The sequence below is a fragment of the Physeter macrocephalus genome, chromosome 11 (genome assembly GCF_002837175.3).
Source record: "Physeter macrocephalus isolate SW-GA chromosome 11, ASM283717v5, whole genome shotgun sequence".
Lineage (NCBI taxonomy): Eukaryota > Metazoa > Chordata > Mammalia > Artiodactyla > Physeteridae > Physeter > Physeter macrocephalus.
Window position 1 is genome coordinate 38,018,986 of NC_041224.1, and position 18,670 is coordinate 38,037,655.

General features: G+C 39.8%; 1 protein-coding gene across 5 annotated transcripts in view; it reads left to right on the forward strand.

The window, feature by feature from the left end:
* Positions 1-4,713: 4,713 nt before the first annotated feature.
* Positions 4,714-18,670, forward strand: part of MORF4L1 (mortality factor 4 like 1) — a 36,688-nt gene continuing 22,731 nt past the window's right edge. For 3 of the 5 annotated variants that reach the window (XR_008618538.1, XM_028496245.2, XM_007100186.4), the window contains exons 1-6: positions 4,737-4,853; positions 9,228-9,274; positions 11,252-11,319; positions 14,590-14,706; positions 16,260-16,346; positions 17,137-17,217. Coding sequence is in view for 4 of the 5 variants with exons in the window: in XM_028496245.2 (XP_028352046.1) it covers positions 4,814-4,853; positions 9,228-9,274; positions 11,252-11,319; positions 14,590-14,706; positions 16,260-16,346; positions 17,137-17,217 (440 nt within the window). In the remaining variant the exon portion in view is untranslated. Of the gene's footprint in view, positions 4,854-9,227; positions 9,275-11,251; positions 11,320-14,589; positions 14,707-16,259; positions 16,347-17,136; positions 17,218-18,670 lie in introns of all 5 variants that reach the window. The other 2 variants (XM_028496246.2, XM_007100187.4) reach the window with 2 other exon arrangements.

Below are 18,670 nucleotides of genomic sequence, written 5' to 3' on the forward strand. Positions count from 1 at the left end.
TTTTGGTGGGGGAGGAATAATTGGGTACCAAAGACACAAGATTGGCCATATGTTAGTAACTATGGAGGCTGAGTGTTGAGTACACACCATGATTCACTGTTCAATTCACTTTGTTTTGGTATATAGTTTTAAATTTCCATAAATTTAAATACTGTTTGATTATGCAAAATCCCAAAGTATTTTAACCTCCTTAGCCCAGTGATCAAATTTAGCATCACTAATGAGACAACCAGACATCATGTGCCTCCTGATGTGATGCAGTGAGAAGTGCAGAGCATCACCTATAAAATATTCTTGTCAAAAACACTTAACTTAGATCTAACCAAGTCTTTAGATGTAACTTAAGTTTATAGGAAATATAGGGAAAGAGAAATGAGTTGAGTAACACCACAAGTAAACAATCAGACAAATGCAGAATGTCAAAGATTCAAAAGAATCAGGTTTTTCAAAAACCAAATGTAGCGAACGAATACTAACACCACTAACAATAAAGGGTAAGTGTGTGGGTGGCCTGTTCTGTGCCAAGGGCTCCCCTCCCACTCCTGTGGCAGCCCAGTGAAGCCAATGAACTGTTTTTCCAGAATGTTTTTAAATGTATAAAATAAAAAACAACAACATAGGATTATAAAGGAAAACAATTATATTGAAATAGTTATCAAAATACCTTAAAATATACTATGATAATGTACATGCTTCATTTTTTAAAAAATAAATTTATTTATTTATTTATTTATGGCTGCATTGGGTCTTTGTTGCTGCGTGCGGGCTTTCTCTATTTATTTATGGCTGCATTGGGTCTTTGTTGCTGCGTGCGGGCTTTCTCTAGTTGCGGTGAGCGGGGGCTCCTCTTCATTGCTGTGCGTGGGCTTCTCATTGAGGTCGCTTCTCTTATTGTGGCGCACAGGCTCTAGGCGTGCGGGCTTCAGTAGTTGTGGCACGTGGGCTCAGTAGTTGTGGCTCGCAGGCTGTAGAGTGCAGGCTCAGTAGTTGTGGTGCATGGGCTTAGTTGCTCCGCGGCATGTGGGATCTTCCTGGACCAGGGCCTGAACGCGTGCCCCCTGCATTGGCAGGCAGATTCTTAACCACTGCGCCACCGGGGAAGTCCCCATGCTTCATTTTTAATACATTAAATAAGATCTAGCAACAGGTCTAATAACTACAGTAATTTCAAAGTAATGACTGTAAATAATATCTCTAAGATATATGCAAGAACTAAAGTGATATGAAAACATCTTATTTTTATTGCGACAAAACCACAGGTGCTGCTGATATTTTCAAGGTTTGCTACCTTCATTTATAATGAAAGGAAATGCTAAATTTCACTTTGAATTTGATGAAACTAAAGATGTAATTTTTTTTTCTCATCCAAGTTCATGGACCCTTTGATTGTATCCATGGACTCCTACCTTAAGAGCTGCCTGTCTTGGGCTTCCCTGGTAGCGCAGTGGTTGAGAGTCTGCCTGCCGATGCAGGGGACACGGGTTCGTGCCCCGGTCCGGGAGGATCCCACATGCCATGGAGTGGCTGGGCCCGTGAGCCATGGCCGCTGAGCCTGCGCGTCCACGGCCTGTGCTCCGCAACGCGAGAGGCCACAACAGTGAGAGGCCCGCGTACCGCAAAAAAAAAAAAAAGAACTGCCCGTCTAGATTTTAAGACTTAAGAAATTTAACAACCAAGTGCAATACATTGTCATTTAATGGATCCTATTTTGAAAAAACAACCAACAAGCAAACAAACATAAAAATATTTTAGGAACGAGTGAGGAAATGTGAAATGGGAATTATATGATTTTAGGGAATTATTAATTGTGTTGGGTGTGATAATAGTATTGTGGTATGTAGGAGAATGACTTTGTATTTCAGAAGTACATACCGAAGAAATCAGGCATAATAGGTCCTGATGTCTTCACATACACACACACACAATACACACACATATATATGTATTATAAGGCAAATATGGGAAAATATTTACAATTGTTGAATGAGATGATATGTAATATATTCTTTCTATTTTTCTATGTTTGAGGTTTTCATAAAATGTAAAATAAGGTGATTTTTAAAGATTTTTTTATGGTATAATATACGTATGGTGAAGTGTATTACTCATAAGTGTACAACTTGATGAATTTTTACATTTGTAAACACCCATGTAACCACACCAGATGAAGGTTATAGAACATTTCCAGCACCCTGAAGTTCCCTAATGCCCCTTTCTAGCCAATTCCCCCTTCTATCCCAGCAAACCACTATCTTGACTTCTAACACCATCGTTAAAGTATATTGTCTTTGGTGTCTGGCTTCCTTTGCACAACATGACTTCCTCTTATGTTAAAACAAGTTTTTAGAGACTGATAATACCATGTTTGGCATGGATGCGGGAAAACAGGCCCTCTCTTTAATTGTTGGTTGAAATGTAAGTTGATGAAGCCTTTAATAAGTTTAAAATGCCCACAGTCTTTGACTCGGTAATTCTACATCTAGGGGCCTAAAAATATAAAAACAATGGGCATAAAGGTTTAGTTTGAAAGACATACATTTCTAACAGTATGAAAAACTGAAAGCAACTTAAATGTTCAGCAAGAATCAAGGTTAGATAAATGTAGTCTATTTATACTGCAGTATGTCACGAACAATTAAAAATGTGAGATGGACACATAAGTAATTGGAGTGACCTCTAAGCCATATTATGAAGTAAAAAAAGAAGACACAGAACAATATATACAGTCCATTTATGGTAAAAGGAAAAACAATTAGGGAGCATACAAAAATGTCCATGCAAAATGATGGGGAAGTAAATGAGGGAAAATAGAAGGATTCCTCAAGTTTTGCCCTGTATTTTATACCTCTGAATTGTTGCATCATGTACAACTCAAATATTCAGATATTACTTGCATAATTAAAACATAAAGGCAAAAAAATTAACTTTAATATAAACGGAGAAAGAACACGATGAGGGTGCTAGGATAAAGAAACTGCAAGGATACTCAAACAACTTGTAATAGTAGTACCTTTGTGGGGGAAGGAGCAGATGAAGGACTGAAGTGGGAAAGGGACTTCTCGCTATCTTCACTTTGTTGTTGTTGTTGTTGTTATAGCTTCATGCACACTATCTGATTCTTATCCTCAGAATAAGCCAATGAGATACATTTTGCAGATAAGGAAAGAGCATAGAGAGATTAGCCAAGCAGTCCAATTGTTTTTGTTTTTTTGGTTTTGTTTTCTTTCTTTTTTTTTTTTTTTCCTGCACTGCACAGCATGCAGGATCTCAGTTCCCCGACCACAGATCCAACCGGAGTCTTAACCACTGGACAGCCAGGGAAGTCTCGCTATCTTCAGTTTTATATTAAAATTATTTTGAATTATTGAATTATTTTAAAATATTCTGTATTCAAAACGTTAAAAGAAATCTTCTTCAGAGTTTTGGTGTGGTGATGGGGTCACAAAGAGGCCCTTGCCCCTTTCTTTGATATTCTAAGGAGTGGAACAGACCAGATGCTGTGCAGACAAATGGCGTGAGGGTTCTTTGTGGGTTTCTGTGGTCAAAGAAGGGCTTGTGTTCAGGCAAGACTGAAGGAGAAACTGGAGTCAGATAAATGGAGAGGGGTCTGGAATTCATGGGGTGCATAGCATGCTCAGGGGAGGGTTTAGAAAAGGCATGGAGTCAAGCACAAAGCCTGGAGGACGGTGGGGGACTGTTTGTGTAAGGACTTCAAATGCCAAGCTAAGGACTTTGGGATTGATCATCCTTAACGTTTGCTGAGCGCCAATTCACTGTTCAGCGCCGCACTAAGCCTTAGCATGCTAGTCTCACAGTAAACCGATGGAAAGGTGGTCTTATTCTCCCCATTTTGCAAGTGAGCAAACTACAGACTTTTTGAACAGGGGAACGACACGAGGAAACTCGTTTAAACCGCGTGTGTACTCAGTAACAGTTCAAAGACATCAGGTGACCAAAAAGTGCACACATAGGGCAGGTGCAGGACCCCAGCGTGGGTATTACTTGGGATTATTCACGGTAGCCTCTTTGGGCGGCGGGCAGAAGTCCATCACCCCAAAAAGCCAGAGCTCGCCCCCCCAGCCTGCCTAGTGTCTCCCTCTCCGTCCTCATTTCCGCAGGACCCAGGCTGGAGAAGGGGAGGAGCAGGACCAGACAGATGGCCGTCAGTCCCACCAAATAAACTGTCAGTGAGCTTGCTAAACAACGAAACTTCTAGACGCGGACTCCACTGCCTACCCCCCTTCTGGCCAGATTGCTGGCCGTGAAACTTATCTAGGCGGAAACTACTCGAGAGGCTACTGAAAGTAGGTTCAGGAAGCAGCCTTTTCTCTCAGGCCATTTCAAAGCCCACATCATTGTGGCCCTGTACTGCCCGTGGGCCTCCGCAACTGGGCCTCTCCCATTCTTAAGGTGAGGCACTGCCTTCCCTTGCCCTCGCTCCAACAAACAAGCAAAATCAAATCCAGGCTTTAAAAAACCCCAGGCGGTCCCGGGGTGGGGGATGGGAAGAGGCCGCCGCCCCTCCCCCACACCGCGGCGCCCCCAAGCGCCCGGGAACTACAAATCCCGGCGTGCCCCGGGGCGGCGCGTGCGCGGAGGCGCGTGCGCGGAGGGCAGCCGTTGGCTGGAGCGGCGGCTGCGCGGGTCGCGATGCTGTGAGGTCTGCCGCCGCTGGCAAATCGGGCCCAGGATGTAGAGTTGGCGGTGGCTGACGGCGCGTCTGACGCGCAGTTGGGTGGGGTAGAGAGTAGGGGGCGGTAGTCGGGGGTGGTGGGAGAAGGAGGAGGCGGCGGCGGCGGCGAATCACTTATAAATGGCGCCGAAGCAGGATCCGAAGCCTAAATTCCAGGAGGGTGAGTCTGAGCTCCTGGGGAAAAGGCATCTATCGGCACAGGAGAGGGAGGCGGGCTCGGGGTGGTTAAGGTTTGGGGGCCGGGGGTGGCAAGGGCTGCGCCCGGAGGAGGCGGCGGACAGGGCTTTGTGCGGGGAAAGCGCATTGCGGCGGGTTATTTCGGTGCGTCATGAGGAGAAAATACCTTGTGAAGTGAAAGCGTTAGGCAGGCGGTAGAGTGCAGAGGGAGCCATTGCCGCGTGGCAAAGCCTTAGTGCAGTGTTTGTTCGGAGGAAGAGGGCGCGGAGAAAGTAGCCTATTGTAGGGAGGCGACGGGCGCGCCATGGCGGCCGTTAGGGGAAGTGATGTGGCGTGGGGGAGGGGAGGCAGCGGCGGCGGTTTCGGGCGCCGGCGCGGAGCACCCCGGCCGCGTTGGCGGCCAACACCTGGCGCTCTGGGGCCGCCTGGAGCCCGGAGGTGGTCGCGCTCGGTGGAGCCGCCGGGCTGCGGCTTGCGGGGGGTGGGCTTCGCGTCTCGGGGCGGCAGAACTGCGTTGTAAAATGGCTGTTGCAAGATGGCCGCGCCATCATGGCCGCCGGCGCCTGGGTCCCCGGCTCCCGGCCGCCGGCGCCGCTTTAGGGCAGATACAGCGCCCCCTTCTTCGTCTGCTGCAGCGCGGGAACCAGTTCCCCGACGCTTACCCCAGGGAAGTGGGTGGGAACTGGAGAGAAAAAGCGCGAGCGTCTGGGTCGGCTTTGTGTTGCCGGCAGGCGTCTCTTTGCTTACCGAAAAGCCGAGTGCCAAGATCCTGTGGTGATGTGACTGTGCTCTTGCTGTGCGGTTGCTTGTAAAACAGTAAATAAAAGCTACCTGAACGCGGTATTATGTTTCCACTTATAAGTCCCATTGCCTTGCTGTTATCTTTTAAGTATAGCAGTTGTTTGACTAATTGCAGCAATATTTGATTAACTGATTTGAAAGTTGAGTTTTTATTGTCTTTGATCGACATGTCTTGGCCGACGGTAGAACCTGATTTCCAGTGGAAGACAGCTCTTTAATTTCCACAATTAACGTATCTAATAGTTTATATTAAAGTGGAGGTTTAGGAGTAAACTAAAATGGAAGTAAAATTCTGTGAGGCAAGCAAGAACACTTTAAAATTCCCTTTCATTATTATGGATGTGTTAGTTACCGTAGATGTCGAGACGTCTGCAAAAAATTGTTGTAGCGATTTTCAAACTTTAATGTGCGTTAGTCATTTACACAAAACACAAGTATATTGCAACTGTGGAATGGTTAAGACGTTTCCAAGCGTGTTTTTGCTATGACTGACTTAATACCTGCTTTCTCTCACGCTGAGAAGCTGTGTGACTACCTTCTATGGATTGCCTTTTTTTTTTTTTAAACCAGATATTTTGGAGCAGGGATTCTTAATATAGGGTCAGTGTTTATAATTCAGAAGATCCGTGAACTTGGACGGGAAAAAGTTTTGGTTTCTATTGTCTAACTAAAATTTAGTATTTTTCAGTTGTGAATGTTAGAACCCCTCCCCCCCCAAAACAAGCAAAGCAAACAAAGAAACAAAAAACCACAGTAGTATTAGCTGTATGTTTTCATGTCCCAGCATTACAGTGGTGGGAGATACCTTGAGATGTAATGTGTGCTTGTCATTATTTCAGAGTTGTGGTAGTTATTGGATCAGTGGCTTAATGTTTATATCCATTAAGGAGCTCATATAAAACCATAGAACGTGATATTTTAATTGTTTTGGTAACTAATTCAATACAGTTGGTTTCTTTTGTAATATTGTTTTACGTGTTTGTAGAAAAATTCTGGGAATAGGCCCAAAGGCTTAACCAGACTGTGAAGGGTCCATGGCACAAAAAATTAATCCCCACTGTAGGATATCAAAGGAAGATCACCCAGGTGTGGGACAGTTAAGGTTGGCTTACTGGAGGAAGTGCTTTAGTTCTAAACTAGAGGGATGGTAAGAGTGGTAACAGCGAAGGAGAATCCATGTGCTGCTATAGTCGTGAATTAGAGAAGAGTATGAACCAGTGTATCTGTAAGGTTTTGAAAGCTGCCCAAGAGTCTCTGCAGTTACCATTACCATCACTTTCCAGACATGTTTTCTACTCTTGTGTTAAAGTTGTAATCATCTTTAAGAAATTATAATTATTTATAAGACATTTTCAGAGAATATCTTGTAAGGAAAAACGAATATTCTGTTGGAACTCACAGAATTATATTAAAACACTGCAGAGGAATTGAGCTTCTGTAATGGTGGAAATACGAATGATCAGAAACAGCTTTTTTTCTAAATGGTTCTTTTAAACTTGAAAGTTTTTATTTAATGTGCAACATGTTATAAGCAGTTTTTAAGCACAGTGACTTTTGCAGTCGACTTGGTCTTCCACTTGAAATGTTTAAAGCATAAGGTAAAGAAAGCTATTGGGCAACTAGCCCATTGTCAGGGGGAGGATTCTTGGCTTGTTAGGAGACTGACTGTTGCTGGAATTTGAGTAATGTTCCCAGTAAGCAAACGAGTGGGAGGATGGGGAATTGGAATCTCATCACCCTTGGAATTTGAGAGCATTGGGGAAAACTACCTTTGTAGTTTGATACTAGAAAGGATTAAGAGTGAAGAAAGATTTAAAAAAAATATCTGAGACTGTGGTTTGCTCCTTCCCCAATTAACAGTCTTTCCACTTCCATGGAAAACATAGGCATTTGTTATCCTGGGTCATGCTCTTCAGCTTACTGTATATTTTTTCAACAGGATATTAGGGCTAGGTAGCTAGAATGGAGGTCAAAGGGTCTTAGCCTCAGTGCAATTGTCTTCGGAGGCAGCAGCCAAAAGAAGGGAGAGGGGAGTGAGGCCATTTTCAGGGTGCCTTTAAAGAGTACCTGGAGAGTTAAATTTAGGTACACAGGTCTGATCTTTGGTGCTGCTGTCTAGGCCCTATACCTTATCTATATCCCCATGGTCTCATTCTTGTCCACAGTATTCAGCAGTGGCTCCAGCCTAGCTTTCTCTTGCACTCCAGACACGTGTACTCGACTGCTTACTAGGTGGCTCCAGTTTGGATGTCCTGTAGCCACTGTAACTTATTCCAAAATTAATCAGAAACCCCTCCCTCCATTTCCACATGCTGGAAGTCAGTTGAAAGTGTTTCTACTTTGGCTTAGCTGTCCTCCACACTGCTTTTGATTCATACCTATTTTCTGTTCTTATCCCTGACAGTTGGGAGAAGTCTTTGGTCTCCTTGTTTCTAGTCTCCACTTTTTCTGCATAGGCCTAGTAACCTCAGGCAGTGGTTCCTCAGAGTGGACCACTGCACAAGAATTTGTCATGTTTCTTCTATGCTTTGGTACCAGTTGCTTTCCTCACTATGGGCCCTTCCCTGTGACCTTCCCAAGTAGCTCATCAGTCACTCTTCTTACTGCTTATGAAGATAGTTAAAATAGGAAATCCAGTAAATTGTGCAAAACTGTTTGGTTACATGTCAGTGTCACCTATACTGCCCTGTAGTCTCTTCAGAAATGAGCTAGTAGGCTATTTTAATTTAATTTTAGAGCTGACTGTCTTGGCACTTTTGTTACCTCTGGGCCTGTTGAAACCAAGTGGACCGAAAAATAATGTGAGAAGTCTGTTTCTTCTACAGTCAAATGATATTTTAAGGTACTGCCAGGAATTGCCTGCCTGATTTGTCTGATGTGCAGGGGTGTCTTCCAGATCTTATTCCAGTCCCTAACGTTTTATTTAGTCTTACAGGTCTTAATGGTAGATTCAACACAGAGTCTAAGTTCCAAAGGTTAGAATTGTCTGGGTTTTTTTCTTTTTCCCATTGAAGCAGCCCAACACCCAGAACATCATTGAACACACTGAAGGCATGAACATAGTGGGACCTCTTTTTTAAAAAAAACAGCTGTATCTGATGCACATTGAAATTTTTATGTACAGAGTGTTTTTCTTAGTTTAATCAGTTTAAGACGGTTGGAAGCAGAGAAGGAATAGGTAGAGCATAAGGTCCTAAACTTAAAATGTCTTTAAATCCCACATGTATCAGTACATTGAAAAATAAACCAATTCTGCCAGTAGATAGCTACAGTAGATTTAATTTGTTTAGCAGGTGGTAGATGATTTTAATAGATTGGTATCCTGATTACTTTTTGTTGTTTACATCAGATGCTAAGGTGTTTTTGTTGTATTGAAGTTTGATCTGAAGCGTTGATGGATACATTGCCTTACCCACTTGCCTACTTTTTTGAGGAATACCATGGTACAAGTGTGAAGGCTCTCCATCACAACCAGATGTGCATATTCTTATATATGAAGAGAAATCACAACTAACCTAGTACTGTTTTTTTATTTTTGTCTTTTTTATTTTTACAGGTGAGAGAGTGCTGTGCTTCCATGGGCCTCTTCTTTATGAAGCAAAGGTATTAAACTTGTTTTCTCTTGAAAAGTTGGCTGAAATTACTGGTTGGATAATATCAGTTTTCAGTGGTTGGTAGCTTTAGTGAGAGCTACTTTTTTCATAGATTTTCATAGATTCATAGTTCCTCATCTTCTCTTTATGGGTGTCTTACTGCTCTCTTAGTGGGTCTTATAAAGCATTGATGTCTTGCCATTCATTTTACTGAGCTGCTAAAGGTCCAGTAGTTGGAAAAAGCATTTGAGGGGAAAGATAGAAAATTGGCTATTAATGGGAGCAAAATAGCATTTTGTAGTTAATGACTTGTGAGAAAATACTGCCAAAAACTTACTTTATTTGCAAATATAATGTGCTGAGTAAGCACTGAGTAGTTACGTTAAAGGTAAAAACTAACATTTAAAATGAGTACATTTAACTTATTTGTTGGATTGTTTGGCAAAGTTTGATTGTGGGGGGGGTTCCCTTTCTCTTTTCTCTGTATCAGTGTTGTGCTCAGGTAATAAAAACGGATTTTCCATTTAGCCAAAGATAAGTGGGATGATGCATTACGAAGTCAAAGGTGTTCTTAGTATTTTGTTTCTGGTAACTTTTTTAGCACAAATATTTAAGGTGTGTCAACTTCTTTTACAGTGGTAGTTTTTTAAAAAAATGAACAATATGCGGAACAGTATAATACTTAGTTAAAGGGAATTTCTACATACGTTCTTGGTGAATAGTTTGTCTCTGAAAATAAAGACTGTAAAGTGTCAGTGTGACTAACCATTTTCACTACTTTTTACTTATTTTGAATACATAGTGGATGTGTGTCTTTAAAGTTCTAAAATGGCTGAAACTGGATTCATGGAGATGGTCAAGAACTTTTTGTTTGTGTATGTATATCTTAATGGTGTAATACCGCTGCAGCTTATAGTATATTCTAAGTCCTGTTTATCATTTATATTTTTGAATGTTTTTTTTGTTGTATCAACTTCTGGCAAACTCTACTGGACTGGCCGATTTTTCTGCTCTGGCAGCAGAAACACTCCAGTGAACAATTTTAAATGGTGATTGAAATAGCTTAAACTATTGTGGTTCTCTTGATTTGCATCTGATAAAAACTTAAATCCAGACAGTCCTCACTTTTTTTTTTTTTTTTTGCGGTACGTGGGCCTCTCACTGTTGTGGCCTCTCCCGTTGCGGGACACAGGCTCTGGACGCGCAGGCTCAGCGGCCATGGCTCACAGGACACAGGCTCTGGGCGCGCAGGCTCAGCGGCCATGGCTCACAGGCCTACCCGCTCCGCGGCATGTGGGATCTTCCCAGACCCAGGCACGAACCCGTGTCCCCTGCATCGGCAGGCGGACTCAACCACTGTGCCACCAGGGCAGCCCCGTCCTCACTTTTTCGTAGTTAATGACGTCCCCTAATGATTCAATCCAATTTGTTTGGCTGCTTTTAAGAAGAACACAAGATGTTTTTCATTTGTCACTTTGCTAGTTGCTGATAATCTGCAGCAGAACAGCTATTTCCTTGTGTAAACTAATGGAATTTTTTAATGATTCAGATTACTCAAAACTTTTTAATTTTTTTAGAAGAATTTAATAATTCTTTAGCTGAATTTATTTTTGAAATAAATGTAGCTTTTGGCTAGTTGCACTTTGAAAAAGCACAAATACAGTTTTCATTAGCTGTTCTTGGATAGCTTATCTAGCCCATTGATTTAAGGTTTTAGGGGGACCTTTTGTGCTTATGGTTCTTCAGATTTGTTGGACTGACTCCAACAAATTTTATGATTGTTCGGCAGTTTTATAACAATACCTAAGTAGTCTGAAGGCTTAAATAATGTTCCTTTAAAGAGTTGGATCTTATTGTGTTCATTTTGGCCACCAGAGAGTTTAAGTGTAGAGTTTGTCTTCGAAAGATTTGATACTTGAAAATTATCCAGGTAGTCTTTTTTATTTCCTTCAGTATTTCTAAGTGAACTTTTTCTTTTTTATTTCAGTGTGTAAAGGTTGCCATAAAGGATAAACAAGTGAAATACTTTATACATTACAGTGGTTGGAATAAAAAGTGAGTATTAGATCTTTAAAAGCGATGTTTTATTTATAATTAACAAGGTAGCTTTGTGTCGTAGACTGATACAAGCATATACTTCTTAATTCTTGCAGTTTTAATGTAAAAACATGTTGAGGCAAAGGTGAACCATTTGTAGTGTGATGAAAATAGAATAGAAATTAGGGTATACAGCCTTTTTTTTTTTTGCTGCACTGCGCAGCGCATGGGATCTTAGCTTAGTTCCCTGACCAGGGATCAAACCCACGCCGCCTGCACTGGAAGCTTGGAGTCTTAACCACTGGACCGCCAGGGAGGTCCCCTACAGCCATTTTATTTTACATTCTTTGGAGTATTTCTTGTGTTTCGGTATAATGTCTAATAATAATTAGTCAGCCCAACTATTTTCTGGTTTTGGTACACTTTAGGACAGCTTGAGTTTTTTGCCTTAACACAAACTTAGTGACTACATATGGTATTTCAAGCAGTTATACTCAAAGCTAGTTGGCTTTTTCTACCCAGAAAAGCGGGGCGGGTGGGGGGGAGAAAAAGATTGCCTGATTTGGAAGTATTAACCAGCTCATGTTTTGAACTTTGGAAGCATAATTAAATGCTAACAAAGTGAATTCATGTGGTTCACTTTTTAGCATATGACTTAACGGAGGTACAGAAATTTAGTTACAGAACCTAATTTTGCACTCCAAAGAGCTATTAACCTTTTTTTTTTGCTTTTTTAGAAGTGATATTGATGTTGCTGGGAGTGGACAGTGGTTATAGATTGAACACATTCTAGAATGTTTAGCCATTTGAGCTCTTTGTCAGTGATGGGTCTTTCTTCTTGGGGCCCATAAATATCATATTTGATAATTTAATTCATTTTTGGTGCTTGTAATTGAATAGCCTATAATTTTTACCATGAGAGGATTTTAATTTTACTGATGTTTTGTCCTTCAAAAATAGTACTGCCAGAAAGTGTAGTTCTTGAGGAGTTGTTTTCTAGCAGATTTTAAAGCTTTGTGTCACCTTAGCCATACTCTGGTAGCTGGCTCTCCACGTGAGCACTGCCATCTGATTTGATGAGTACTCTTGATTTGGAGGGAGCTTTTCTCCGTGACATTTACTGACCCTGTGACTTTGGTCTTCTTTCATACAGTCCCATAGCCAGGTGACCAAACCAGTTAGTTTTATTTGTTAGTTAGAAAATGTTATCACAAAATGGTTTTAGCTAAGAAGAAATACCAGACCCTTATTTTTTCTTCCATTAGTATAATTGTAGAAAGGTAGAGATGTAAAATGTGTAAAAGCAGATTCAACAAATGATTTTTTTCCAGTTAATGATAATTAAAATATTTGTAATAATGATATGTTGGTAATACAGTAACTCACCAGAGTGACCCTGTGGGCTTTTAATCCTTTGGTCTTTTTTTTTTTTTTTTTAATTTATTTTATTTATCTATCTTTGGCTGCGCTGGGTCTTTGCTGCTGCGCACGGGCCTTCCCTAGTTGTGGCAAGCGGGGGCCACTCTTCATTGCGGTGCACGGGCCTCCCAGTGCGGTGGGCCCTTCTGCCACAGAGCATGGGCTCCAGGCGCGCAGGCTTCAGTAGTTGCGGCGCACGGGCCCAATTGCTCGGCGGCATGGGGGACCTTCCCGGACCACGGCTCGAACCCGTGTTCCCTGCATTGGCAGGCGGATTCTTAACCACTGCGCCACCAGTGAAGTCCCTCCTTTGGTCTTAATAGAAGTAAACGTCTTTGATTTTAAGTGGGATTTCAGGATTAATGCTAAATTGAGTCTAATATCCAGGAAAGTTTATTTTCTGGATCCCAGTGTAGTTTATGGCTTTTTCTTCCCTGTTAAAAAAATGAAGTGTTTAAAACTGTATTTCAGCCTTTTATTAGACTTAATATGTTACATATCAATATTCTGTTAACATCAGGTAAAGTTGAGAGTATGTCAAGATGTAAAGTGAATCTCAGTTCTCTATAGGAAGTAGAATATCTTATTTATGCATATCATGTATGGGAAGTCTATCCAGGAAATTAAAGAAAAGCAAATAGCAAATTCATGGAATAGGTCTGACCCCATCCCCGTGTACACTTTAACTGTTTTAGGATTTCATCTTAATAGCAGTGAAGATAGCTTTTGTGCTTAATTCTTTCATGTATAATATTGTCTATAAAATTACATGTAGGTATGTACAGTGTGAAGACTGGGTTTTAAGTGGCATTTGTAGCTTATAAGAAATTGTGGAAATACATAAAATGCGTTCATTTTCTGATAGTATTGCTTGAAAATAAACCTTTGTTTCCTTTGTTATGTTATCTAGTAACACAAATAAATGATAGGGTACATAGTTTTTTTGGTTTTTTTGTTGGTCTCATTTTATATATTACTCCTTGTAAAAAGAATTAAGGAAAAAATAGCACTAAATATTGGAGATCTTTATATCTTTGTAGACGTATTGAGGAGTATTAACAAGGATGTGTTTTTTTGTAGTTGTTTTGGTGTTTAGATAAATATACGGAATTTTGAAATTTTTGATCTTTAATAAGTATTTAGAGAAGCCTTTAAATCCATACAGAAAGGAGGAGGAGTTGCTCAAATACCCAGCAAGTATGTTAGGTTTTTATTTAGTGCTGTGTAAGTAGTGCCATGGATTATTGTGACTTTGGGAATTAATGACAAGCTACCTTTAGAAAATTCTGAAATTCTTTTATGCTTGAGCAGTATGTAAAAATTTCTGGATATTTGGCCTTCAGTTATTACCCTAGTAGTGGTGTTCTTCAGAGCAAAAGATGTTGTCATTTCATTTTCCTGTGGTTCAGCAAGGGTTTTCAGCTCCTGACATGTGAAGGAAACTCAAGAATTGGTTTTTAGATCAAGGTCCTTATTTAGATGCATTTTATATCGGGAGAAGGAATTTGCAAGGTTCTAAAATGGAACTTTGTGGTAAATAAAAATTTGCTAGCTCCCTTTAATTTAGAGAGAATTGGAACAGATATAAGAATAAGATCCTCATTTTGAGTACAGTTTATAGGATACTATACTTTCAGAAAAGCATACAACAAAAGCCCAATCTCCAAACTGGAATTTTCTTAAACTTCAGTAAATGTATATTTTTTCAAAAGCACAATAGATAGTAAGATATTTCTAAATTTTCAAAAACCTTATTGGAATTTGTTGACACAGACATTTAAGTATTATAATTGTAAATAAATCTTAAAGCTTAAGCTAAATTCTACACCTAGTTACTGAGATTACTTTGTACTATGCTGTCTGTATCAGAAGTGCTGTGAGGCCCAGGCGCTCTGAAAAAACTTTGAAGACACGTGAGGATATTGTAGCACTTTTTCCTGTTCCTGAAGGAGCTCCCTCAGTACACCACCCCCTCCTGACCTCTAGGTAAATGCATGTTTTAAAGTTTTCTCTAGGAGATCATGTTGAGGGTTGCTTTTTATTTTTTATTCTTCTTTTGGCTGTCTTACATAAGAGGTCAAAGGTGGGAAATTATTAAATAAAAGACTTTGAGGATACATCTCTTTGTGTCATTAAAGGAGCTCCATCAGCAGGAGGAAAAAATTTGCACAAAAAGTTCAGCATTCCCTAAGAAATACCGTATCTTTGTTTTCCCCGTTGGAAAAAAAGCCACATCAGAAATCCTGTTCTGAACAACAAGGTCCTACTATAGAACAGGGAACTATATTCAGTGTCCTATGATAAACTATAATGGAAAAGATTATGAAAGGAATGTAAATATACGTATTACTGAAAAACTTTGCTGTATAGTAGAAATTAACACAACATTGTAAATCAACTATACATCAATAAATAAAATTTTTATTAAAAGATCTTGTTTTGAAGGAGCTTTTCTAAGTGCCAGAAGAAGGCCTTAGCAACTAGATATTTTAAGAGAGTGGTTGGTTTTATCTTTTGATGTTTAGAGCACCAAGAATGGTTTTGCCTCGGAAGTTGGTGTATTCGTTTGTGAGTGAGTGATAACCATTGTAACACTTCAATTTACAGTCTTAGCTGAGCTGATCTAGATGGTATTCCGTATTGTAGACCTCCTAATATGTTCTGACAGACCTTGAGTGTTTATTTTTTGTCAAACTCTCAAGTGTTTTATATGTATTATTTAATTCTCATAACAATCCTATGAGATAGGTAGTATTATCCTCATTTTACAGGTGAAACTAAGGCAGAGAGAGTTCTGTAATTCTGTATCACAGGTAACCAGCCAGTTAGTTTTAGTTCTTTAAGAAGTCAGCTTATTATGGATTCCTGTGCCTCATTTTTTTTTTTTTTTTTTTTTTTTTTTTTTTGGATTTAAAGTTCTTTTAGGTACCTTTATTCTGTAAGGATAGTTGCTTAGGGGCTCTTATGTTAAATGCCATGCTTTTATGCCATTTTAAAAAACAATTTGAATCTGTTTTTGGACTCGCAGTTTAGATTTGGAATGTTGCTTCTGAGAATATGTTTATTGCCTTTAAAAAAATCTTTTTTTAATTTATTCTTTGGCTGCACTGGGTCTTAGTTGCGGCACACGGGATCTTTCATTGTGGCATGCGGGCTTCTCTAGTTGTGGTGCGTGGGCTCTGTAGTTGCAGCATGCGGGCTCTCTAGTTGTGACGCACGGCTCAATGGTTCTGGTGTGCAGACTTAGTTGCCTCGTGGCATGTGGCATCTTAGTTCCCTGACCAGGGATAGAACCTGCATCCCCTCCATTGGAAGATGGGTTCTTAACTACTGGACCACCAGGGAAGTCCCTTTACTGCCTTTTTACAGAACAGATTTTCACTTTAGTTGAGAATGAATTTGTAATGCCAGTTCGTCAAGTTAGTTCAGAGAAGTCCAAAGTCTTGCCTCTTGTATTTCTAAAAAAACATAATTGGAGGACAGAGTCTGAGTAATAACGAAATAGTTTTGAATGATATTTTAACTTTTCTCTTTTTCAGTTGGGATGAATGGGTTCCAGAAAGCAGAGTACTCAAATACGTGGACACCAATTTGCAGAAACAACGAGAACTTCAAAAAGCCAATCAGTAAGTTTGTTTTGCAATATGAATGTGAGGCGAAATGCCTGTAAGTTAATTTTTGGAAATGAAATCCACAGTGGAAATCATGTTGGCTGCCTGCCTTTAAAATGATCCTTGGGACCTGTCAGCTGCTGTGTTATGACTTTAACTTCAAGTGATCAGAAAAGCCTTTCCTGGGGAAAGGAAGTAGCATACAGGTTATTTCTGGAGTCTGTCCTTAGAGGTAGGTAGTAAACAGAGCAGGATGTTGGAAATTTCTGAAGTTGCAAACTCATTGTTAACGGTCTTATCTCCTGGACTGTTTGGAAGGTACACTTGGTGGGGGAGGAATATGAAAGGAAGAGGGGGGGTCCACATTGTTATTCACCTCTGAAAGCACATTGAGAAAAGGAACCCTGAAAGACTGTGTGTTCTATAGGGTAATTGTTTTGTTTTAATTTCAAAACTGAAATATTAAGAAAATGGAAATGATAAAATGAGATCAGATAAAAAAATTGGGATTGGTGAATTTCAAAACAAATGGAATTTTCAGTTATATGAGAATCTTGTCACTTTTTACGACATTTATTTTAATTTTCTTAAGTATAGAAGAGCCGAATCTTAGGCCTTTTTACTGTTCTTTCTTGAATTGATTTTTGTAAATACATTATCTGTTGAACTTGTTAAATAAAAACTTTGTACCACAATATGTATAGGCTCGGGACTTCAATAAATTTCAGAATGGAATCAAGTGATCAATTTATTTTTCCACATAAATACTCATTTTAAGATGATTTTATTGAAATTATTTTTGAAGGGAGCAGTATGCAGAGGGGAAGATGAGAGGGGCTGCCCCTGGAAAGAAGACTTCTGGTCTGCAACAGAAAAATGTTGAAGTGTAAGAAGCTCTATCTTTGTTTTAATTTTGCATACTGTTTGTGAAACTCAAACTTGACACACATTGTCTTGTGTTAGGATTTATTGAAAATGAAAACTGGAACATTGTTGTGATTGGAAAAATGCCAGTGAGAACCCCCTTGGTGTTGGGTTGCTGAAAATACCTGTTAATTACATACTGAGTCCTTAGCAGTTTTTTTCCCCCTACCTTTCCTTTATTTAGTAAAGGAGGAATATTTCCTTTATGTAGTAAAATATACATAACATGAAAATTTACCAATTAACTCTTTTAAGTGTACAATTGGGTGGCATTAGTACATTCACAACCCTCCTTCTTTTAAAATTAATTTACTTATTTATTGGCCACACCAGGCGGCATGTGGGATCTTAGTTCCCTAACCAGGGATGAAACCCGCGCCCCCTGCAGTGGAAGTGTGAAGTTTTAACAGCTGGACCACCAGGGAAGTCCCTTACAACGCTTCTTTTAAGTCATATTAAATATGTATACATGTAATGTGTGTTTTTTTTTTTTTGTTTTTTTTTTTTGTTTTTTTTTTACAAGTATAGTGTTGAATTATCAGGACACAAATTTTGAGATTTAGGGGATAGATTGGCTTTTTCAGTAGTGCTAAATATGTGTATTAGTTTTAATTCCCCTTTTGAAACCCATGGTAACTGAGATGTTAAGGTTTCAAATCATCCCCTCTCCTCTCAACCCCCAAGAAAAAGAAAACCATTCCTTGTTAATACTTAAGATTTAGAACATCTTGGTAATAAGCCTATGTGTGCAAGTCATATGCATACACACATTGGTGTAATAAGTTTATGTAGCTGAAAGCCAGTGTGGGAATCATAATTTTTACTAAAAGATCATTTTTTCTTGCCACTTGAATATTTTAAGAACAGATAGGCTTAATGAGTGGTCTGTCATGTGCTTCTTTTCAAAGGATCAAAAGTAATGTGCTCTAAAATATGATTTATTTAAGAGAAGTATGTTTTCCTTGAGATTATATTCTGTTGCTTTTAGACCTAACTAGTCTGACTTTACTACCTAAAAATTAGGTAATAGTAATGAAGGTAACGATGCATTTTGAAATGTTTGGGGTTTTAACCTTTTTGGGTGAGTCTTTCTTTTTCTCAAGGAGTCTTCCTTTTAATGGGAACATGACACTTTGATAAGATTGTAATCTGAGTACTTAGGAAGGCATCATGTAATTTTAAGTGTTGCTTTGCCCTGGTAGAATAGAAGATCTATTTTAAAATAAAAATACCGAGTAATTAAACCTGTAGATTTATTTTTATTTTTATTTTTTTTGGTGGTACGCGGGCCTCTCACTGTTGTGGCCTCTCCCTTTGCGGGGCACAGGCTCCGGACGCACAGGCTCAGCAGCCATGGCTCACGGGCCCAGCCGCTCCGCGGCACGTGGGATCTTCCCAGACCGGGGCACGAACCC